At 40.9% G+C, this 17520-nt stretch overlaps 1 protein-coding gene across 1 annotated transcript in view; it reads right to left on the bottom strand.

Annotated features, from left to right (window-relative positions):
* naa35 (N-alpha-acetyltransferase 35, NatC auxiliary subunit) overlaps positions 1–17520 on the bottom strand; it is an 89826-nt gene that overhangs the window by 11394 nt on the left and 60912 nt on the right. Inside the window, exons 18-19 of the mRNA XM_078568089.1 lie at positions 13604–13740; positions 9030–9097 (exon numbers count right to left, since the gene is read on the bottom strand). Of these exons, the coding sequence (XP_078424215.1) occupies positions 9030–9097; positions 13604–13740 (205 nt within the window). The remainder of the gene's footprint in view (positions 1–9029; positions 9098–13603; positions 13741–17520) is intronic.

The raw sequence follows: 17520 nt of genomic DNA, 5'->3' as shown, positions 1-17520 counted from the left end.
CCCATTTCTGGCAATTTTCACCAGGTAGCCAGCTCCTTTGCAGGGCTGGGCAGCTTAAACCCCCTGAAATTTTGGTGGAGTCTGGCCTCTTCCATAAGAATACGTGGTTCACGGCCTCTCAGAGGAGCCATGAACCACAGGGGAACCCCAGTCCCAAATGTGGAAAAAAAGTCACCTTCTCCTGGAATTCTTTCATTGACAGGCTTTGAAATACAAAAAAAAATCTGTTCTTTCAGTTTCATTAGTTAAATGCTATATTGTAAGTTAGATATCTTTTTACAACGGTGATTAATTGAAGGGGTCTGTCCTGCAAAGGTAAGTTGACCATTATATTGATCAGCAAAGTGTAAGTGTTGGGATCTAAAAGAGTACTTTCCTATTGGAAAGAGTGCTATTATGCATTCAAAACCAAAGAAAACACTGCTTGCGAACTCCACTGTCATGACCTGAATTAATTAAAAGTCCACAGTGCTTTAAAATTTGAAAAAAAAACTAGTCCAGAGAAAAAAAAAGACAACTCCTCCTGGACTACTTTGATTGACAGACCATCTGTTTTTTGCAGTTTCAATATACTTCATTGTTTCCATTTGTAATGGTATGCTTTGATACCTGGGATCATTATGAATGCTTAGCTGAATTTCAAAAGCTACAGAACCATTTATCTCACTGGGGGGCTTTGGGTTTTAAGAGGTTATTAAAGGATTATCTGCCTTTGATGTGCTAAGTGAATAAATGTTTGTTTTTACAACAGATTAATCATCTGAAGGGATTTACCTTTTTTGAATGGCTTCTTTAGTGTTTTTTTACAGTATAAAGTGCGCTTAAGCAAGAAACTCTATTAGATTGCTAGAAGTTATTTTTACATGTCTATTTTAAAGACATGGTTCCAGCCCATAGTCGATACTTAGTGAATGGCCATTCAAGTTACATGGGGTCATAGGGATTGAGGGGGCATGGGGGTGGTATGAGGGGTTAGGGTTTGTAGGCCTGACGTTCATCATTACAAATGGGCTGATGTCCCAGGTAACGGAGGTGGGAATTCCAACCTGTCGGCTTGACTATCCACCTGCCTCCATTGCCGCCTCAGGCCTGCCTCCGGAGGCGGCAAGCTTGACTCTATCCCGCCCCTGGATTTCCAAAATTCAATTCATTTCAAGAAAATCCCCTCAAATAAACTTTCTAGTAAACAAGGAATAAAACATATATTTTACAATTACATGATTAAATCTGCTTTACATTTCTTCTACAGTGCCAAAACTGTTTGCTAAATAGCTGTTTAGACATTCTCCTGAGTAAAAATTAAACACTGCCAATAGTTTCAATGGGAAAGACTACCTGAATTTAGTGCTGAAACTTCTCCAAGCAGTTTTCAAGTTATTTTCAAAAAGCATTGCAATGTCACAGTAGTCAATATTTGGTAATGTAGCATAGGAACCAACTGATGCATGCTGTGAAATTGTGCAAAGCACACATGCTCAGATTGCACAGATGTGGTTTGTAATCCCCTTCAACAGTTTTGGTGAAAAAATCCAGTCAATATCCAGGTGCTGAGGCCTTTCAGTAAAAACTTTAATGGAAGGCCTTAAACAAAATGAGGTAGAAGTATGGGTTGTGAGGAGGATGCAAAGCGGCTTCAAGGGGATTTAGACAGGCTAAGTGAGTCATCAAGAACATGGCAGATGGAGAATAACGTGAAGTTACTCACTTTGGTAGGAAAAACAGAAATAAGATCATAAGACGTAGGATTAGAAGTAGGCCATTCGGCTCATCGAGTCTGCTCCGCCATTCGATGAGATCATGGCTGATCTGATAATCCTCAACTCCACTTTCCTGCCCTTTCCCCATAGCCCTCGATTCCCTTACAGATCAAAAATCTGTCTATCTCAGCCTTGAATATACTTAACGGCCCAGCCTCCACAACTCTCTGCAGTAAAGAATTCCACAGATTCACTACCTTCTAAGAGAAGAAATTCCTCCTCATCTCTGTTTTAAATGGGCACCCACTTACCCTGAGATTATGCCCTCTGGTCCTGGACTCTCCCACAAGGTGAAACAACCTCTCAGCATCTACCCTGTCAAGCCCCTTAAGAATCTATATGTTTCAATAAGGTTGCCTCTCATTCTTCTAAACTCCAATGGGTACAGGCCCAACAGACTCAACCTTACCTCATAAGAAAATCCCTCCATCCCCGGGATCAACCTAGTGAACCTTCTCTGGACTGCCTCCAATGCCACTATATCTTTCCTTAGATAACGGAACCAAAATTGTTTGCAGTATTGTTAGGGGGAAATTAAAAATGCTAAAAGAGAATACAGTAGAATTTACTGAAAGACCCCTAAAATCTCCAGGCTGCTAAATATATTAAGAGTTGAAGATTACCAAATGAACATTGCACAGCCTTGAGAGTCAGACTGGAGACAAAAGTATGACATAAATTAGATTAAGTCTCTCAGATAGGGAAGGGGCATATGGTTTTAGTTTAGATATGGGAAGATGAACAATGGACAAAGAGGGGGCTTTGATGAAACATGAATAGACTTGAGTTGTAAAAACCAAGGTCCTTGTGTACATGTTTTAATTCTGATTGGATAGTATAATTATGTATACATCCTTTAGAATAATTGTTTAGCAAAATCACATGTTTATGTACTCAATAGGATAGAGATAATATGGAACTGGTTTGTCGGTTACCAATTGGATGTATTCAAATGTACTCAAATGTGTTATGATAAGAAAAAGTACAAAAGTAGTGAAATGTAATCAATCAGGGAGCTGGGTCTTCATTCTTAGGAATGATTGCGGCTCCCTTGCATATGCTTGAATAAAACCGGTTAAAAGGAAGCCTGAGTCATGTGGTCGTTCCGAGAGTGTAACACCACCTCTTCAGTATTCTAGGTATGGTCTAACTAGTGCCTTGTATAATTTTAGCAAGCAAATGCAGAGTACTTCTTAAATGGTGAGAGATTGGGAAGTATTGATGTCCAAAAGGATCTGGGTGTCCTTCCGCACGAGTCACTGAAGGCTAGTGCAGCAAGCAATTAGGAAGGCAAATGGTATATTGGCCTTTATTGCAAGAGGATTTGAATACAAGAGTAAAGAAGTCTTGCTGCAACGTATAGAGCCTTGCTGAGACCATAACTGGAGTATTGTGTAAAGTTTTGGTCTCTTTACCTAAGGAAGGATATACCTGCCACAGAGGGAGTGCAACAAAGATTCAAAGACTGATCACTGGGATGGCAGGATTGTCCTGAGGAGAGATTGAGAAGACTGGGCTTTATTCTCCAGAGTTTGAAAATGAGAAGTGATCTCACTGAAGCATACAAAATTCTTAATAGACTAGACAGGGTAGATGCAGAAAAGATGCTTCCCTTGGCTGGGGGTTCCAGAACCAGGGGACATAGTCTCAAAGCAGGAGGTAGGCCATTTAGGACTGAAGTGAGGAGGAATTTCTTCACTAACAGGGTGGTGCGTCTTTGGAATTCTCTACCCCAGAGGGCTGTGGAGGCTCGATCATTGAGTACATTGAGTATATGTCAAGACAGAGATCGCTAGATTTCAAGATATTAAAAATATCAAGAGATATGGGGGTAGTGCAGAAAAATGGTGTTGAGGTAGAAGATCAGCCGTGATCTAATTGAATGGTGCAGCAGGCTCGAGGGGCCAAATGGCCAACTCCTGCTCCTATTTCTTATGTTCCTAAAGACTCAAAGGCAATTCTGTTAATAAATATTTTCATGTTATTATGAACAATTTATTTTCATATATGAACGTAGAACATAAAAATTAGGAGCAGGAGTAGGAAATTCAGCCCCTCGAGCCTGCCCTGCCATTCAATACGATCACGGCTAATCTAATTTCGGCCTCAACTTCAATTTCCTGCCCTCTCCCCATAACCTTTCAACCCATTACTAATTAAAAATCTGTCTACCTCCTCCTTAAATTTATTCAGCGTCCCAGCATCCACTGCACTCTGAGGTAGTGAGTTCCACAGATTCACGACCCTTTGAGAAAAGTAATTCCTCCTCATCTCTGATTTAAATCTACCACCCCTTAGCCTAAAACTATGGCTTCTCATTCTAGAGTGCCCCACGAGGGGTAACATCCGCTCCACGTCTACTTTGTCTATCCCCTTTAGCATCTTATATACCTCAATTAGATCTCCTCTCATCCTTCTAAACTCTAGCGAGTATAGGCATAAACTGCTCAATCTCTCCTCATAAGACAAGCCCCGCATCTCTGGAATCAATCTAGTGGACCTCCTCTGAACCGCCTCCAATGCAACTACATCCTTCCTCAAGTAAGGGGTCCAAAACTGTGCACAGTACTTCAGGTGCAGTCTCACCAATGCCTTGTACATTTGCAACAACACTTACTTATTTTTATACTCTATTCCTTTAGCAATAAATGCCAAAATTCCATTTGCCTTCCTTATTACCTGCTGTAACTGCATACTAGCTTTCAGCGATTCATGAACGAGGACACCCAGATCCTGCTGCACCGAAGCATTCTGAAGTTTCTCTCCATTTAAATAATAAGTCGCCTGTTTATTCTTCCGACCAAAATGGATAACCTCACACTAATCCACCTTAAACTCCATCTGCCAAATTTTGGCCCATTCACCTAACCTGTCCATATCCATTTGTAAATTTCTTATTTCTTCTTGCAACTTACTTTCCCACCTATTTTGGTGTCATCTGCAAATTTAGCTATAGTACCTTCTATCCCTGAATCCAAGTCATTAATATAGATTGTAAATAGTTGGAGCCCAAGGACTGAACCCTGTGGCACCCCACTAGTTACAACTTGCCATCCAGAAAAAGACCCATTTATCCCGGCTCTCTGCTTTCTGTTGGTTAGCCAATCCTCTATCCAAGCTAATATATTACCCCTAACTCCGTGTGATCTTATCTTGTGTATTAATCTTTTGTGTGGCATCTTATCAAAGGCCTTCTGGAAGTCCAGATATACTACATCTACAGGATCCCCATTATCCACTTTGCTTGTCACATCTTCAAAGAACTCTAGCAAATTAGTCAAACACGATTTACTCTTCATAAGACCATGCTGACTCTGATGGATTGCATTTTGACTTTCCAAATGCCCCATTACTACTTCTTTAATAATGGATTCCAACAATTTCCCAATGACAGATGTTAAACTAACTCGTCTATAGTTTCCTACTTTCTGCCTCCCCCATTTTTGAATAAGGACATTATATTTCCATTTTTCCAATCCACTGGAACCTTTCCAGAATCCATGGAATTTTGGAATATTATAGCCAATGCATCCACTATCTCCGCTGCCACTTCCTTTAAGACCCTGGGATGTAGGCCATCAGGTCCTGGGGACTTGTCACCCTTTAATCCCAATAGCTTGCTCAGTACTTTTTCTCTAGTGATGGTGATTGTTCTAAGTTCCTCCTTCTCTATACCCCCTGCACTACCTGTTACTATTGGGTGGTACTAGTGTCCTCCACTGTGAAAACTGAGGCAAAATATTGATTAAGAGTCTCTGCCATTTCTGCTTTCCCCACTATTAACTCCCCAGTCTCATCTTTCAAGGGACCAACATTCACTTTAGCTACTCTCTTTCCTTTTATATACTTGTAGAAGCTTTTGCTCAGTTTTTACATTTTGCGCTAGTTTTCTTTCATAATTTACCTTTGCTCTTTTTATTATTTTTTAGCAACCCTTTGTTGATCTTTAAAAGTTTCCTAATCTTCCAGCCTGCCACTGACCTTTGCAATTTGGTATGCCTTAGTTTTTGCCTTTATGTTATTTTTAACTTCCTTGCTTAGCCATGGATGCTTTATCTCCCTCTTAGCATCTTTCTTCCTCTTTGGAATGTATTTTACTTGGGAGGAATTAAATATTTTCTTAAATGTCTGCCACTGTTCATCAACTGTCCTACCTTGTAGTCTTCCTGCACGGTTCACTAGGGCCAAATCTGCCCTCATGCCTATGTAGTTACCTTTGTTTAACTCCAGAACTCTAGTGTGGGACTCAAGTTTCTCGCTCTCAAACTGAACTTGAAATTCTAGCATGCTATGATCACTTTTCCCTAGAGGATCCTTTACTATGAGATCATTAATTAATCCCATCTCATTACACAAAACCAAAGCCAGAATAACCTGTTCCCTGGTTGGTTCCACAACATATTGCTCCAAGAAACAATCTCTAATACGCTCTATGAACTCTCCCTTGAGGGTACCCTTGCCAATTTGATTAGTCCAGTCTATATGCATATTAAAATCACCCACGATCATTGCTGTGCCTTTCTTACATGCTCCCAGTATTTCCTGGTTTATACTGTGCCCTACTGCTGTTTGGGGACCTATAGATTACTCCCACCAGGGAATTCTTTCCCTTGCTATTTCTTATTTCTACCTAGACTGACTCTACATCTTGCTCTCTAGTGCTTATATCATTCCTCACTATAGCATTGATCTCTTCCTTTACTAACAGAGCTACACCACCTGCTTTTCCTTCCTGCCTATCCTTCCGAAACACTGAGTACCCTTGGATATTCAACTCCCAAACCTATTCTCCCTGTAACCACGTCTCAGTAATCGCCACCAAATCATACCTATTTATCTCTATTTGTGCTGTTAACTCATTAGTTTTATTCCGTATGCTATGCACATTCAAATACAAAGCCTTTAAGTTTGCCCTGTTGTCAATTTTCCCTACTCTTATATGATTCTTTGGTGCAATATGGTGTTCACACACTCTGTCCCTTCCTTTCACTTTTTGGTAACAATCAGCCTCGTCACTAACCTGCACTCTTAGCCTCTCCTTAAACTTTGATTTTTTATATTTCCATGCAACTGAACCCTCCCCCCCACTATTTATATATAAAATTTAAAACTTTATTATAAATGATAACTACCAAGAAAAAACGGCAATTAAGAACAAGTGATTTGGCAAGTTCACCTTCTCCTTTGTTTGATTTGCACATGTTTCTGATAGTTCATTCAAGATTGGTTATTTTTATATAAGTCTTTAGTTTTACACTGTTCCTTTTCTAGCTTTTTTTTTTTGCTTTCGACTCATGTTCCTTAACTCTTCAGTTGTGATTTGCTGCTGTCTTACTATTAGCCAATCAACAAAGAGTGACAGAAAAAATGATGGACAGGAGTGTTAGTTTTACAGGAACTGTGCACTGTAGACAAGACTGGATATATTATGGATACTGTACATCAGCAGATTTAATGAATATAAAAGCCTAACATTAAACTTAATGTTGGATACAAAGCCATAACTGGAAAAACAACCTGTAACTATAATTGAAACTCAGACCTTCGCTTGGCATGTTCCCTTTTGAGATATCACTGGACATTGATACCTCAGAATTAGCTACCAAATGCTCCCATCTGTATGTTGGGAGTATACATGCTAAATGGAGGGTAACATACTGTTAAAAACAGAACACAGTTCTCCATTCTAAATTTGTCTTAGTTAATTACACCCCAATGTTCAAATGTAGCACTGTCTTGGTGCTGCAACAAACTTATTTAGTTAGGGAACAGAACAAAACATGCTCTGAAATTTAATTAATTAGGTAAGTAACATAATGCTGATTAATTTTATTCTTTGAAGTGTTGTGTTGCATCATTTTGGAACAGCAATCTTCCCTGCCACATAGTGGTGAAACTCAGGCTCCACAAACTGATAATATGTCAGCAATTATCAGTCAGATAGGGCCAAGCAGGAGTCAGCTACTTCTTCACAGAAGAGGTAAACATTTGGAATGTGAAAACAGCACAGACACATGTCCAGCCCAGGGGTCAACAGCCTGTGGCTCTGGAGGTGAATGTGGCTCTATAATGTCTTTTTGTGTGGTTCCTGTTTAATGGCATTTACATAATCAATTTGTAATAGTGCAATAACATTTAGTGATCAATGTTTCTGCTCCTACTGGGCTATGTTACAATTGTGCTTTGAAACAGAAAAATGAGCAGTATTTTCGCGGACTCATTCCTTATTGCCTGTATGTGCAATTCTATCTACCCAGCAGCTAAAGGATGACTTTCTATAGGTTAATGTCATGATTTCATTAATTAATCCAAGATCTGGTATATATATCTCCATTAAAGTGCCTTTCTCAGGCCACAATTCTAAAGGAAACGTGCTGTTATGATTCTCCAGGAAACAAACTGATAAAGTTGAAGGGAAATTTAAGATTTGGGTTGCATCAAGATTCAACTTTGAAACAAATGTAATGGTTCTCACCTATTCCTGGGATGCAGAAACTGGATTCTTGCCCAACCTATATATGAGTTTGAAATTACATGAAATTCAGCAGTAGCTGCAGTCTTTATACAAGCGTCAGAGAGAAATTAAAGTAAACGTTTTTTTACCGCATCAAATAAGTGCATAACGTTCCTTAGAATCTCGATCAACAATTTATTCCTCTTAAGGTATGCTTATGCCTTTACTCCATTCTTTAATTTTTTTTTCAGTCTAGCGGTTCCCAATAATTTTTGTTTTAGGCAAACTTTTGAATAAAGTTTCTCTTCAGGTAAAAAAGTTGCCGATCCCTGATCCAGCCCAAGAAACTCAATGGTAGAGGCCTTGGAATCACAACTGCATCTTTGATTGTCCCATGAAATAATTTTTTTTGCAGATGCTGGGGGGGAGGAGTGCGGCGGGGGAATATTTTCATCTCTTTGTGGTTGCAAGGTTATCTGCCTTCTCCTTTCCAATATCTGCTTACAAGATTCTTCCTTTTTTTATTCATTCAAGGGGTGTGGGCATCGCTGGCTAGGCCAACATTTATTGCCCATCCCTAATTGCCCTTGAGGTGGTGGTGAGCTGCTTTCTTGAACCGCTGTAGTCCATGTGATGTCGGTACACCCACAGTGCTGTTAAGGAAGGAGTTCCAGGATTTTGACCCAGTAACAGTGAAGTACAGTGACAGTGAATGCTTGCTCTGCAGCATTGTAAAGCTCACAGCTTCTTTGCTTTCTCATAGGAAGAGAGGTACTCCTGCAAGTTAACACCATTTTTAAAAGTAAAAACATCCTCACCTTATACATTCCAGCACACATATTATGATAAGCCTGGCTCAAGGTGATCTCTTTGCTCAGAGGTCGAACTGTAAGACAAAGAGAGGTTTTTTTCAAGTTAGAAAAATAATTCAATTCTGCAACACTTAAAAAAAAGACTTAAAACTGAAATAATTGCTTAGGTTTCAGAGTCCACTTTAACAAGTTTTCTGCAAATACCTTCAAAAATATCATGAATTGGCATTGGTTTCTGCTTTTACTTTTAAATTCTTTCATGGGATGTGAGCATTGCTGGCAAGGCCAGCATCTGTTGCCCACCCTAATTTCCTTTGAGAAGATGGTGGTGAACTGCCTTGTTGAACTGCTGCAGTCCATCTGGTGCAGGTACATCCACAGTGCTATTAGAAAGGTAGCTCCCAAATGGACAAAGGATACTACTGTTAAGGAGCAGCCTACCACGGCATCAAACCATTGATGTTCCATTCCCAATTATGAGGCATAATCGCAGAGGACTGGATTTTGCGTTCAGTGGAGAAGCAAGGCTGCTTCCTTTTCTTTTATTTGTTCAAGGGTGTGGACATCGCAAGCTTGGCCAGCATTTATTGCCTATCCCTAATTATCCTTGAGAAGGAGGTGGTGTGAAGCTTTCCTGAACCATTGCAGTCCATGTATTGCAGGAACCCCCACAGTGCAATCAAGGAGTTCCAGGATTTTGACCCAACAACAAAGAAGGAACGGCAATATTGTTCCAAGTCAGGATGCTGTGTGACTTGGAGGGAAATTTTCAGGTGGTGGCATTCCCATGCATTTGCTGCTCTGGTCCTTTTAGGTGGTAGAAGTTGTGAGTTTGGAAGGTACCGTCGAAGGAGCCTTGGTGAGTTGCTGCAGTGTATCTTGTAGATAGTACACACTGCTGCAAATGTGCGTCAGTGGTGGAGGCAGTGAATGTTGAAGGTGGTGGATGGAGTGCCAATCAGGCAGTTGCTTTGTCTGGGATGGTGTCATGCTTCTTGAGTGTTGTTGGAGCTTCACTCACACAGGCAAGTGGAGAGCATGCCATCACACTCCTGACTTGTGCTTATAGATGGTGGAAAGACTTTGGGGAGTCAGGAGGTAAGTTACTCTCCACTGAATTCTCAGCCTCTGACCTACTCTTGTAGCCACACTATTTATATGGCTGGTCCAGTTCAGTGTCTGGTCAATGGTAATCCCCAGGACGTGGGGGATTCTGCAATGATAATGCCATTGAAAACAAGGGAGATGGCTAGATTCTCTCTTATTGGATATGGTCATTGCCTGGCACTTGTGTGGTGCATATGTTACTTACCACTTATCAGCCCAAGCCTGAATGTTGTCCAGGTCCTGTTGCACATAGTATCTGAGGAGTCACGAATGGTGCCGAACATTGTGCAATCATCAGCAACATCCCCACTTCTGACTGTACGATGGAGGGAAGGTCATTGATGAAACAACGGAAAATGGCTTGAATTAGAACATTACCCCGAGGAACTGATGTCCCAGGACTGAGATGATTGACCTCCAACAACCACAAGCATCTTCCTTTATGCTAGGTATGACTCCAACCAGTGGACAGCTTTCCCCCGATTCCCATTGGCGTCAGTTTTGCTAGGGCACACTTGGTCTTTGATGTCCTAGGCAGTCACTGTCACCTCTCTTGAAATCAGCTCTTTCATCCATGTTTGGACCAAGGCTGTAAGGAAGTCAGGAGCAGAGTGGCCCTGGTGGAACCCAAATTGAGCATCAGTGAATAGGTTATTGCTGAGTAAGTGTTGCTTGATAGCACTTTAGATGATACTTTCCATCACTTTGCTGACGATCGAGAGTAGACTGATGGGGTGTTACTGGGTTGGATTTATCCTGTTTTTTTATTGACAGGACATACCTGGGCAATTTTCCCACTACCAGGTAGATGCCAGTGTTGTAGCAGTACTGGAACAGCCTGGCAAGGGGCCCGGCTAGTTCTGGAGCACAAGTTTTCAGTACTATTGCCGGAATATTGTCAGCGCCCATAGCCTTTGCAGTATCCAGTGCCTTCACTGGAGTAAATCAAATTGGCTGAAGATTGGAATTTCTGATGTTGGGGACCTCAGGAGGAGGCCAAGATGGATCATCCACTTGGTACTTCTAGCTGAAGATTGTTTTTTTAAATTCATTCTAGGGATGTGGGCTTCGCTTGCTAGGCCAGCATTTATTGCCCATCCTTAATTGCCCTCGAGAAGGTGGTGGTGAGCTGTCTTCTTGAATCGCTGCAGTCTATGTAGTATAGGTACACCCACAGTGCTGTTAGGGAGGGAGTTCCAGGATTTTGACCCAGTGACAGTGAAGGAGCAGCGATATAGTTCCAAATCAAGGATGGTGAGTGGCAAATGCTTCAGCCTTATCTTTTGCACTGATGTGCTGGACTCTCCCATCACTGAGAAGGGGGATATTTGTGGAGCCTCCTCCTTCTCTTAATTGTTTAATTGTCCTCCACCACTCACGACTGAGGCTTAGATCTAATTTGTTGGCTTTGGAATTGCTTAGCTCTGTCTATTGCATGCTGTTTCCGCTGTTTGGTACGCAAGTAGTCCTTTTTTATAGCTTCACAGGTTGACACCTTTTTTTTTTAAGCTATACCTGGTGCTGCTCCTGGCATGTCCTCCTGCACTCTTCATTGAACCAGGGTTGATCTCCCAGCTTGATGTTAATGGTAGAGTGGGGATATGTTAGGCCATTGAGGTTACAGGTTGTGGTTGTATGCAATTCTGCTGCTGCCGATGGCCCATGGACCCTCATGGATGCCTAGTTTTGAGTTGCTAGATCTGTCCGAAATCTATCCCAATTAGCATGGTGGTAGTGCCACACAACACGATGAAAGACAATGTGAAGATGGAACTTTGTCTCTACAAGGACTGTGCAGTGGTCACTCCTACCAATGCCATCATGGACAGATGCACCTGTGACAGGTCAAGTAAGTTTTTTCCTGTTGATTCCCTCACCACCTGCCACTGACCCAGTCTAGGAGCTATGTCCTTTAGGACAAGGCCAGCTCAGCCATTATTGGTGCTACTGAGCCACTTTTGGTGATGAACATTCAAGTGCCCCACTCAGAGTATATTCTGTGCCTCTGCCACCCACAGTGCTTCTTCCAAGTAGTGTTCAACATGGAGTAGTATTGATTTATCAGCTGAAGGAGGATGGTAGTTGATCACCAGCAGAAGGTTTCCTTGCCCATATTTGACCTGAAGCCATGAAGCTTCATGGGGTCCAGCATCGATGTTGAGGACTCCCAGGGCAAATCCCTCCCAACTGTATACCACTGTGCCACCACTTCTGGTGGGTCTGTCCTGTCGGTGGGACAGGACACATCCAGGGATGGTGATGATGGGGTCTGGAATAGTTATACCCACAAAATTATAGGTTATAAACAATGGGTGGGATTTTCTGGTCCTGCTTGCTGTGGGAATCGACATGGGCGGGATGGAAAATTTGATGGATCAGCAAAAGGTCCGTTGACTTTGGGCAGGTGCCGCGTGAATGAAAAATCCCATCCAATGTCAGGCTGTTGCTTGACTAGTCTATGAGACAGCCCTCCCAATTTTGGCTCAAGATATTACTAAGGAGGACTCTGCAGCCTTGACAGGGCTGGGTGTGCCGTTGTCGATGCATGGTTGGCCATCCGGTTTCATTCTTTTTGGACTTCGTAGTGGTTTGATTCAACTTAGTGGCTTGTTAGGCCATTTCAGAGAGCATTTAAGAGTCAACCACATTGCTGCGGGTCTGAAGTCACATGTATGCCAGACAAGGTAAAGATGGCAGATTTCCTTCTCTAAAGAAGATTAGTGAACCAGATGGGTTTCTACGACAATCGACAATGGTTTCATGGTCATTCCTGAGATTAGTTTCTAATTCTCCAGATTTATTAATTGAATTTAAATTCCACCAGCTGTCGCAGTAGGATTTGAACCTAGAGCATTAGTTTGGGCCTCTGGATTACTAGTCCAGTGACATTCCCACTACGCCGTCACCTCCCCTAAGTATTCAGAACAAATGAAGAAAGTAAAAGCACTTCATTTTTAATATAAATTTTCAGGTAGTGTTATAAATGATAGTGATTAGACTAAGATAGAAGTTAAGATAAACGTTTTAGAAAATATATATATACTTTTTAAGAAGGTGGATTTTTTTTTATTATGGAGGAAGTTGACATTTCACAAATATAAAATTAGCTTTTCGGGGGTCAGTGAAGGTGTTTAGCATTCATTATGAAGTTATTAGATTATTAAAAACTCTGTTTCACATCATTCAACAAGGTATAACTTTTACAATGGTTTTTAAAGTGAGAATAATAGTATAAGATTGGATTTCATATTAATTGCATTGGTTTCCATTGATTACAGCCAGGGGCACCTCAACAGCACATCCTCTGAGAGGCATAGAATCAGTGACAGCAACCTCTGGATTTCTGCGCATGTGTAGACTTCAGAGGTTGCTGTCAGTTTCACTGGAGTAATAAGAGTGAATACTGACAATCTTGCCGTCTTACCATTGCCAAACCCAGGCCAGAGTTTATTTTAGACAGCACAAATCTCTACCTTTCTTTTTCTTTTTTGTCTTTTTGCTGCTGCGTCCTTTCTGTTGTTCCTCCACAATCCGCTCCTCTGCCATTTGAGAGGAATCAGCACGGCTCAGTGTTGATATCAGCCAAGCATAAAGGAATTCTGAAAGATACCTGCAGAGTAGTGTGCACCAACATGTATTTTTAATCCATAAAACACATAAGGGCTATGGGAGCACCTTTTAGATACTCTTAGATATTCATAAGAACTATGCAAACCAACAAGTACTTCTCACAGAATATGCCAGTCAGGGAAGAGCTGACAAATTATACTAGACGAGCTTAACTAGTTCTGACTTTTAAACTAGCTTTGCACACCTTTTAGATCTGTATAATTGTGACCTGGCCCAAACAAATAAGATGAGAAAATGAAAAAAGAACACATCACAAAATGGTAAGTATAGTCTACTGGAGTGTGTTTTGCCTAAAACTGATATATATATATATATTTTCAAATTTTAAAGTCTTTGCTTACCAGTACAAAGGTCACTGTGGATTGTGAAAAGGTTGTGATGAAATTGTGGGAAATTTATTTTTATATGGCATCATTAATTTTTGCTCAATTTGAAAATTTATAACCAGATATTTAAGGGAATTATGACAGACTCCAGTCAGTGGATTATTCTCTATAAATTATATAACCCAGATATTTATTCAAAATAAACTGTGCAGAACTGGTCTATTGTCACGTAAGACAGAAGAAAATGAAGAGTGAATTATGTTGAATCTTGCACATGCATGATTGTAAAGGACACTGCAGTGAGCGTACCAATTTTAAATTTTAAACGTTTGGAATATTCAAGGCAAATATTGGCATAAAAACAGTGTCACATTACTAATTCCATTTTTTCTAGTCATCCAAACATAGGTTCCAAAAAGATCAGCTTACTCCCTCAAAAAAATTAAACAATGCTTTATTTAAGTCTTGAAATTTTGTGATATTCGTCATGGTGATTCAAAAAAACAAGATATAATTTCTTTTGCTTTTCTTTTCATCTTCTGTTTTATATCTATGCAGTGTAAAAGGAGAGGCTGTGAGTGGAGCAGAACGGCTTAAGAGTGGGAGCCGAGCAGTGCCGCATAAAAGAAGAGCTGGGAGCAGGTGGTCTTATTGTTTGAGTCTGAACTGAACGAAAAGGAAAAACAAAATCACAGTGATTTCACAGGGCAGAGTCACGTGAGGTGAGTATACTGTTAATCTTTTAATTTAAATTAATTAACAATGAAGTCTAAATCAATTAATTGGTATTATAAACTAAGACCAATTGGATAATTTATCAGTGTTCAAATAACCATTCAGATCTAGGAGACTATGTTATAACTAAATAGTAGGGAATAAAAACACAAAAGGATTCTGAATTTTTCAGTAAATTAAAATCTGAGGTGTTTAGATAATTTAGATAACCAGGAGTTGACATTGGAAGGAAAAGAAAATGTGCGTAATGAGCAGCAGTCGGCCTCATCCAAGTACTTTCGTGAGGCTGAGAGATTCATAGATAGCATGTTTTTGAATGTGTTAACCCTACAGCTTAAGAGCATTCAGAAGGAGAGGGAATGGGTGACCATCAAACTGTCAAGGAAGACCAGGCAGGTAGTGCAGCAGTCCCTCCAGCTGATATTCAGTTCTCCAACTGATATTCAGTTTTGAATACTGGTGACAGTGATGGGTTTCTCTGGGAACTGCAGCCAGTGTGAAGTCTGTGGCACCATGTCAAATGTTGCCTCCCTGGTGTCAGGGTCACTGAGCAGCTGCAGAACACTCTTGAGTGGGGAGAGTGAACAGCCAGAGACCATGGTCCATATTGGTACCAATGATATAGTTGGAAGGAGGGAAGACAGTCTGTAGACATATTTTAGGGAGCTAGGAAAGAAACTAGCAAGCGATCAAAGGTCATAAACTTTCTGCACTTTGTTTTTCTCTTCTAATATTACATCCTGGTTTCCACCACCCTGCCAAGTTATTTTAAACACTCCCCAATAATGCTAGCAAACCGCTCCACAAGGACATTTCCAGTGCCACACTCTATTGAGTTTAGAAATAGCAGGATAGAGAAGATGAAAGAGTGGCTGCAGAGATGGTGCAGGAGGGAGGGCTTTAGATTCCTGGAACATTGGGATTGATACTGTGGGGGATGGAACCTGTACAGGTCGGACAAGTTGCACCTGAACAGAGCTGAAATTAAATGTCCTTGTGGAATGGTTTGCTAGCACTACTGAGGAGTGTTTAAAATAACTTGGCGGGGTGGTGGGAACCAGGAGGTAATATTGGAAGGAAAAAACAATGTGCACAAAGAATTGGGAGAGGCAGATAGCACTATAGTAAGGAATAATAATATATTAGATGGGGCCAGAGTAAGAGAGAATGCAATAAGGTCTAGATTAGATTTACTGTGTATGTATGTGAATGCACAAGTGTGGTAAATATGGTTAATGAGGTCCAGGCGCAGATAACTATGTGGGAATACGATGTTACGACATTAATGGAGACCTGATTCAAAAAAAGGGCAGGACTTGGTACTAAGTATTCCTGAATACAGGTGTTCAGATAAGGAAAGAAAGAAAGAAAGGAGGTGGAGTGGCAGTGTTGATTAAGATGAATATTACAGTACTGGAGAGGGAGGTTGTCCCAGAGGGGTCAAAGACAGAATCTATTTGAGTAAAGTTAAGAAACAACAGAGGTAACCGTGACTACTGGGTATATTCTATAGGCCACCAACTGGTGGAAAAGATATAGAAGGGCAAATCTAAAGGGAAATTAGGGAGGTGCAAAACCTTTACAGTTGTTATAATGGGGGTTGGGGGGGAGCTTTAAATATCCTAATACAGGCTGGGGGAAGACGAAGAGTGTAAAGAACAGAAAGGGGGAGAATTTCTGATATGCATTCAGGAGAATTTTCTAGATCAGTGTGTTTGTGGCCTAACAAGGAAGGAGGCACTGCTGGATCTGGAGCTGGGGAATAAGGCGAGTCAAGTGGATCAAGATCAGTAGGGGGACGCTTAGGGGACAGTAAACTTGGTGTCATGAGGTTTAGGTGAGCTATGGAAAAGGACAAGGACCAAGCCAAAGTAAAATAACTAATGGGGGAAAGCCAATTTCAATGAGGTGAGAATGGATCAGACCGAGGTAAATTGGAATCAAAGATGGGCAGGCAAAGCTGTATTTCAACAATGGGCTATCTTTAAAGTGGGGATGGTTTGGGTACAGTTGAGTTTCATTCCCATGAGGGGGCAAGGCAGAAGAAACAAAGCCAGAGCTCTCTGGGCAACAAAACAGATAGAAAGGTGAAGCAGAAAAAGGGCAGGTCTGACAAATGTCAGACTGATAATACAAGTGTGAATCAGGATGAATATGGAAAGTTCAGAGGGGAAGTGAAAAGGAAAGGAGAGAAGCAAAGTGAGACTATGACACTGGGCTGACAGCTAACATAAAAGGGAATCTAAAATGTCTTCCATTGGCATATACATAGTAAAGGAGTGGTAAAAGGAGGAATGGAGGCAAAGGGCATGACTGAGGTACTAAAGGAGTTATTTGCACTTACCTTTACCATCGAAGATGATGCTGCCAAATTCATAGTGCAAGAGAGGTAGTTGAGATACTGTATTGGCTAAAAATTGATGAGTTGAGAAATTACCATGGCTGGTTAAGATCCATCCAAGGATACTGAAGGAAGTAATGGTGGAAGTTGTGGAAGCGCTGGCCATAATCTTCTAATCCTCCTTAGATACAGGGGTTGTGCCAGAAGGCTGGGGAATTCCAAATAGTACACCATTGTTCAAAAAAGGGTGTAGGATAAGACCAGCAACTACTGGTTAATCAATTTACTCTCAGTGGTGGGAAAGCTTTTAGAAACAATAATCTGGGGCAAAATTAACAGTTGCTTGGAAAAATGTGGA

Source organism: Cetorhinus maximus, chromosome 2 (assembly GCF_964194155.1).
Source record: "Cetorhinus maximus chromosome 2, sCetMax3.hap1.1, whole genome shotgun sequence".
In the NCBI taxonomy this organism is placed as follows: Eukaryota; Metazoa; Chordata; class Chondrichthyes; order Lamniformes; family Cetorhinidae; genus Cetorhinus; species Cetorhinus maximus.
Note: the sequence above shows the minus strand (reverse complement) of the source record. Positions and strands in the feature narration are given on the sequence as shown.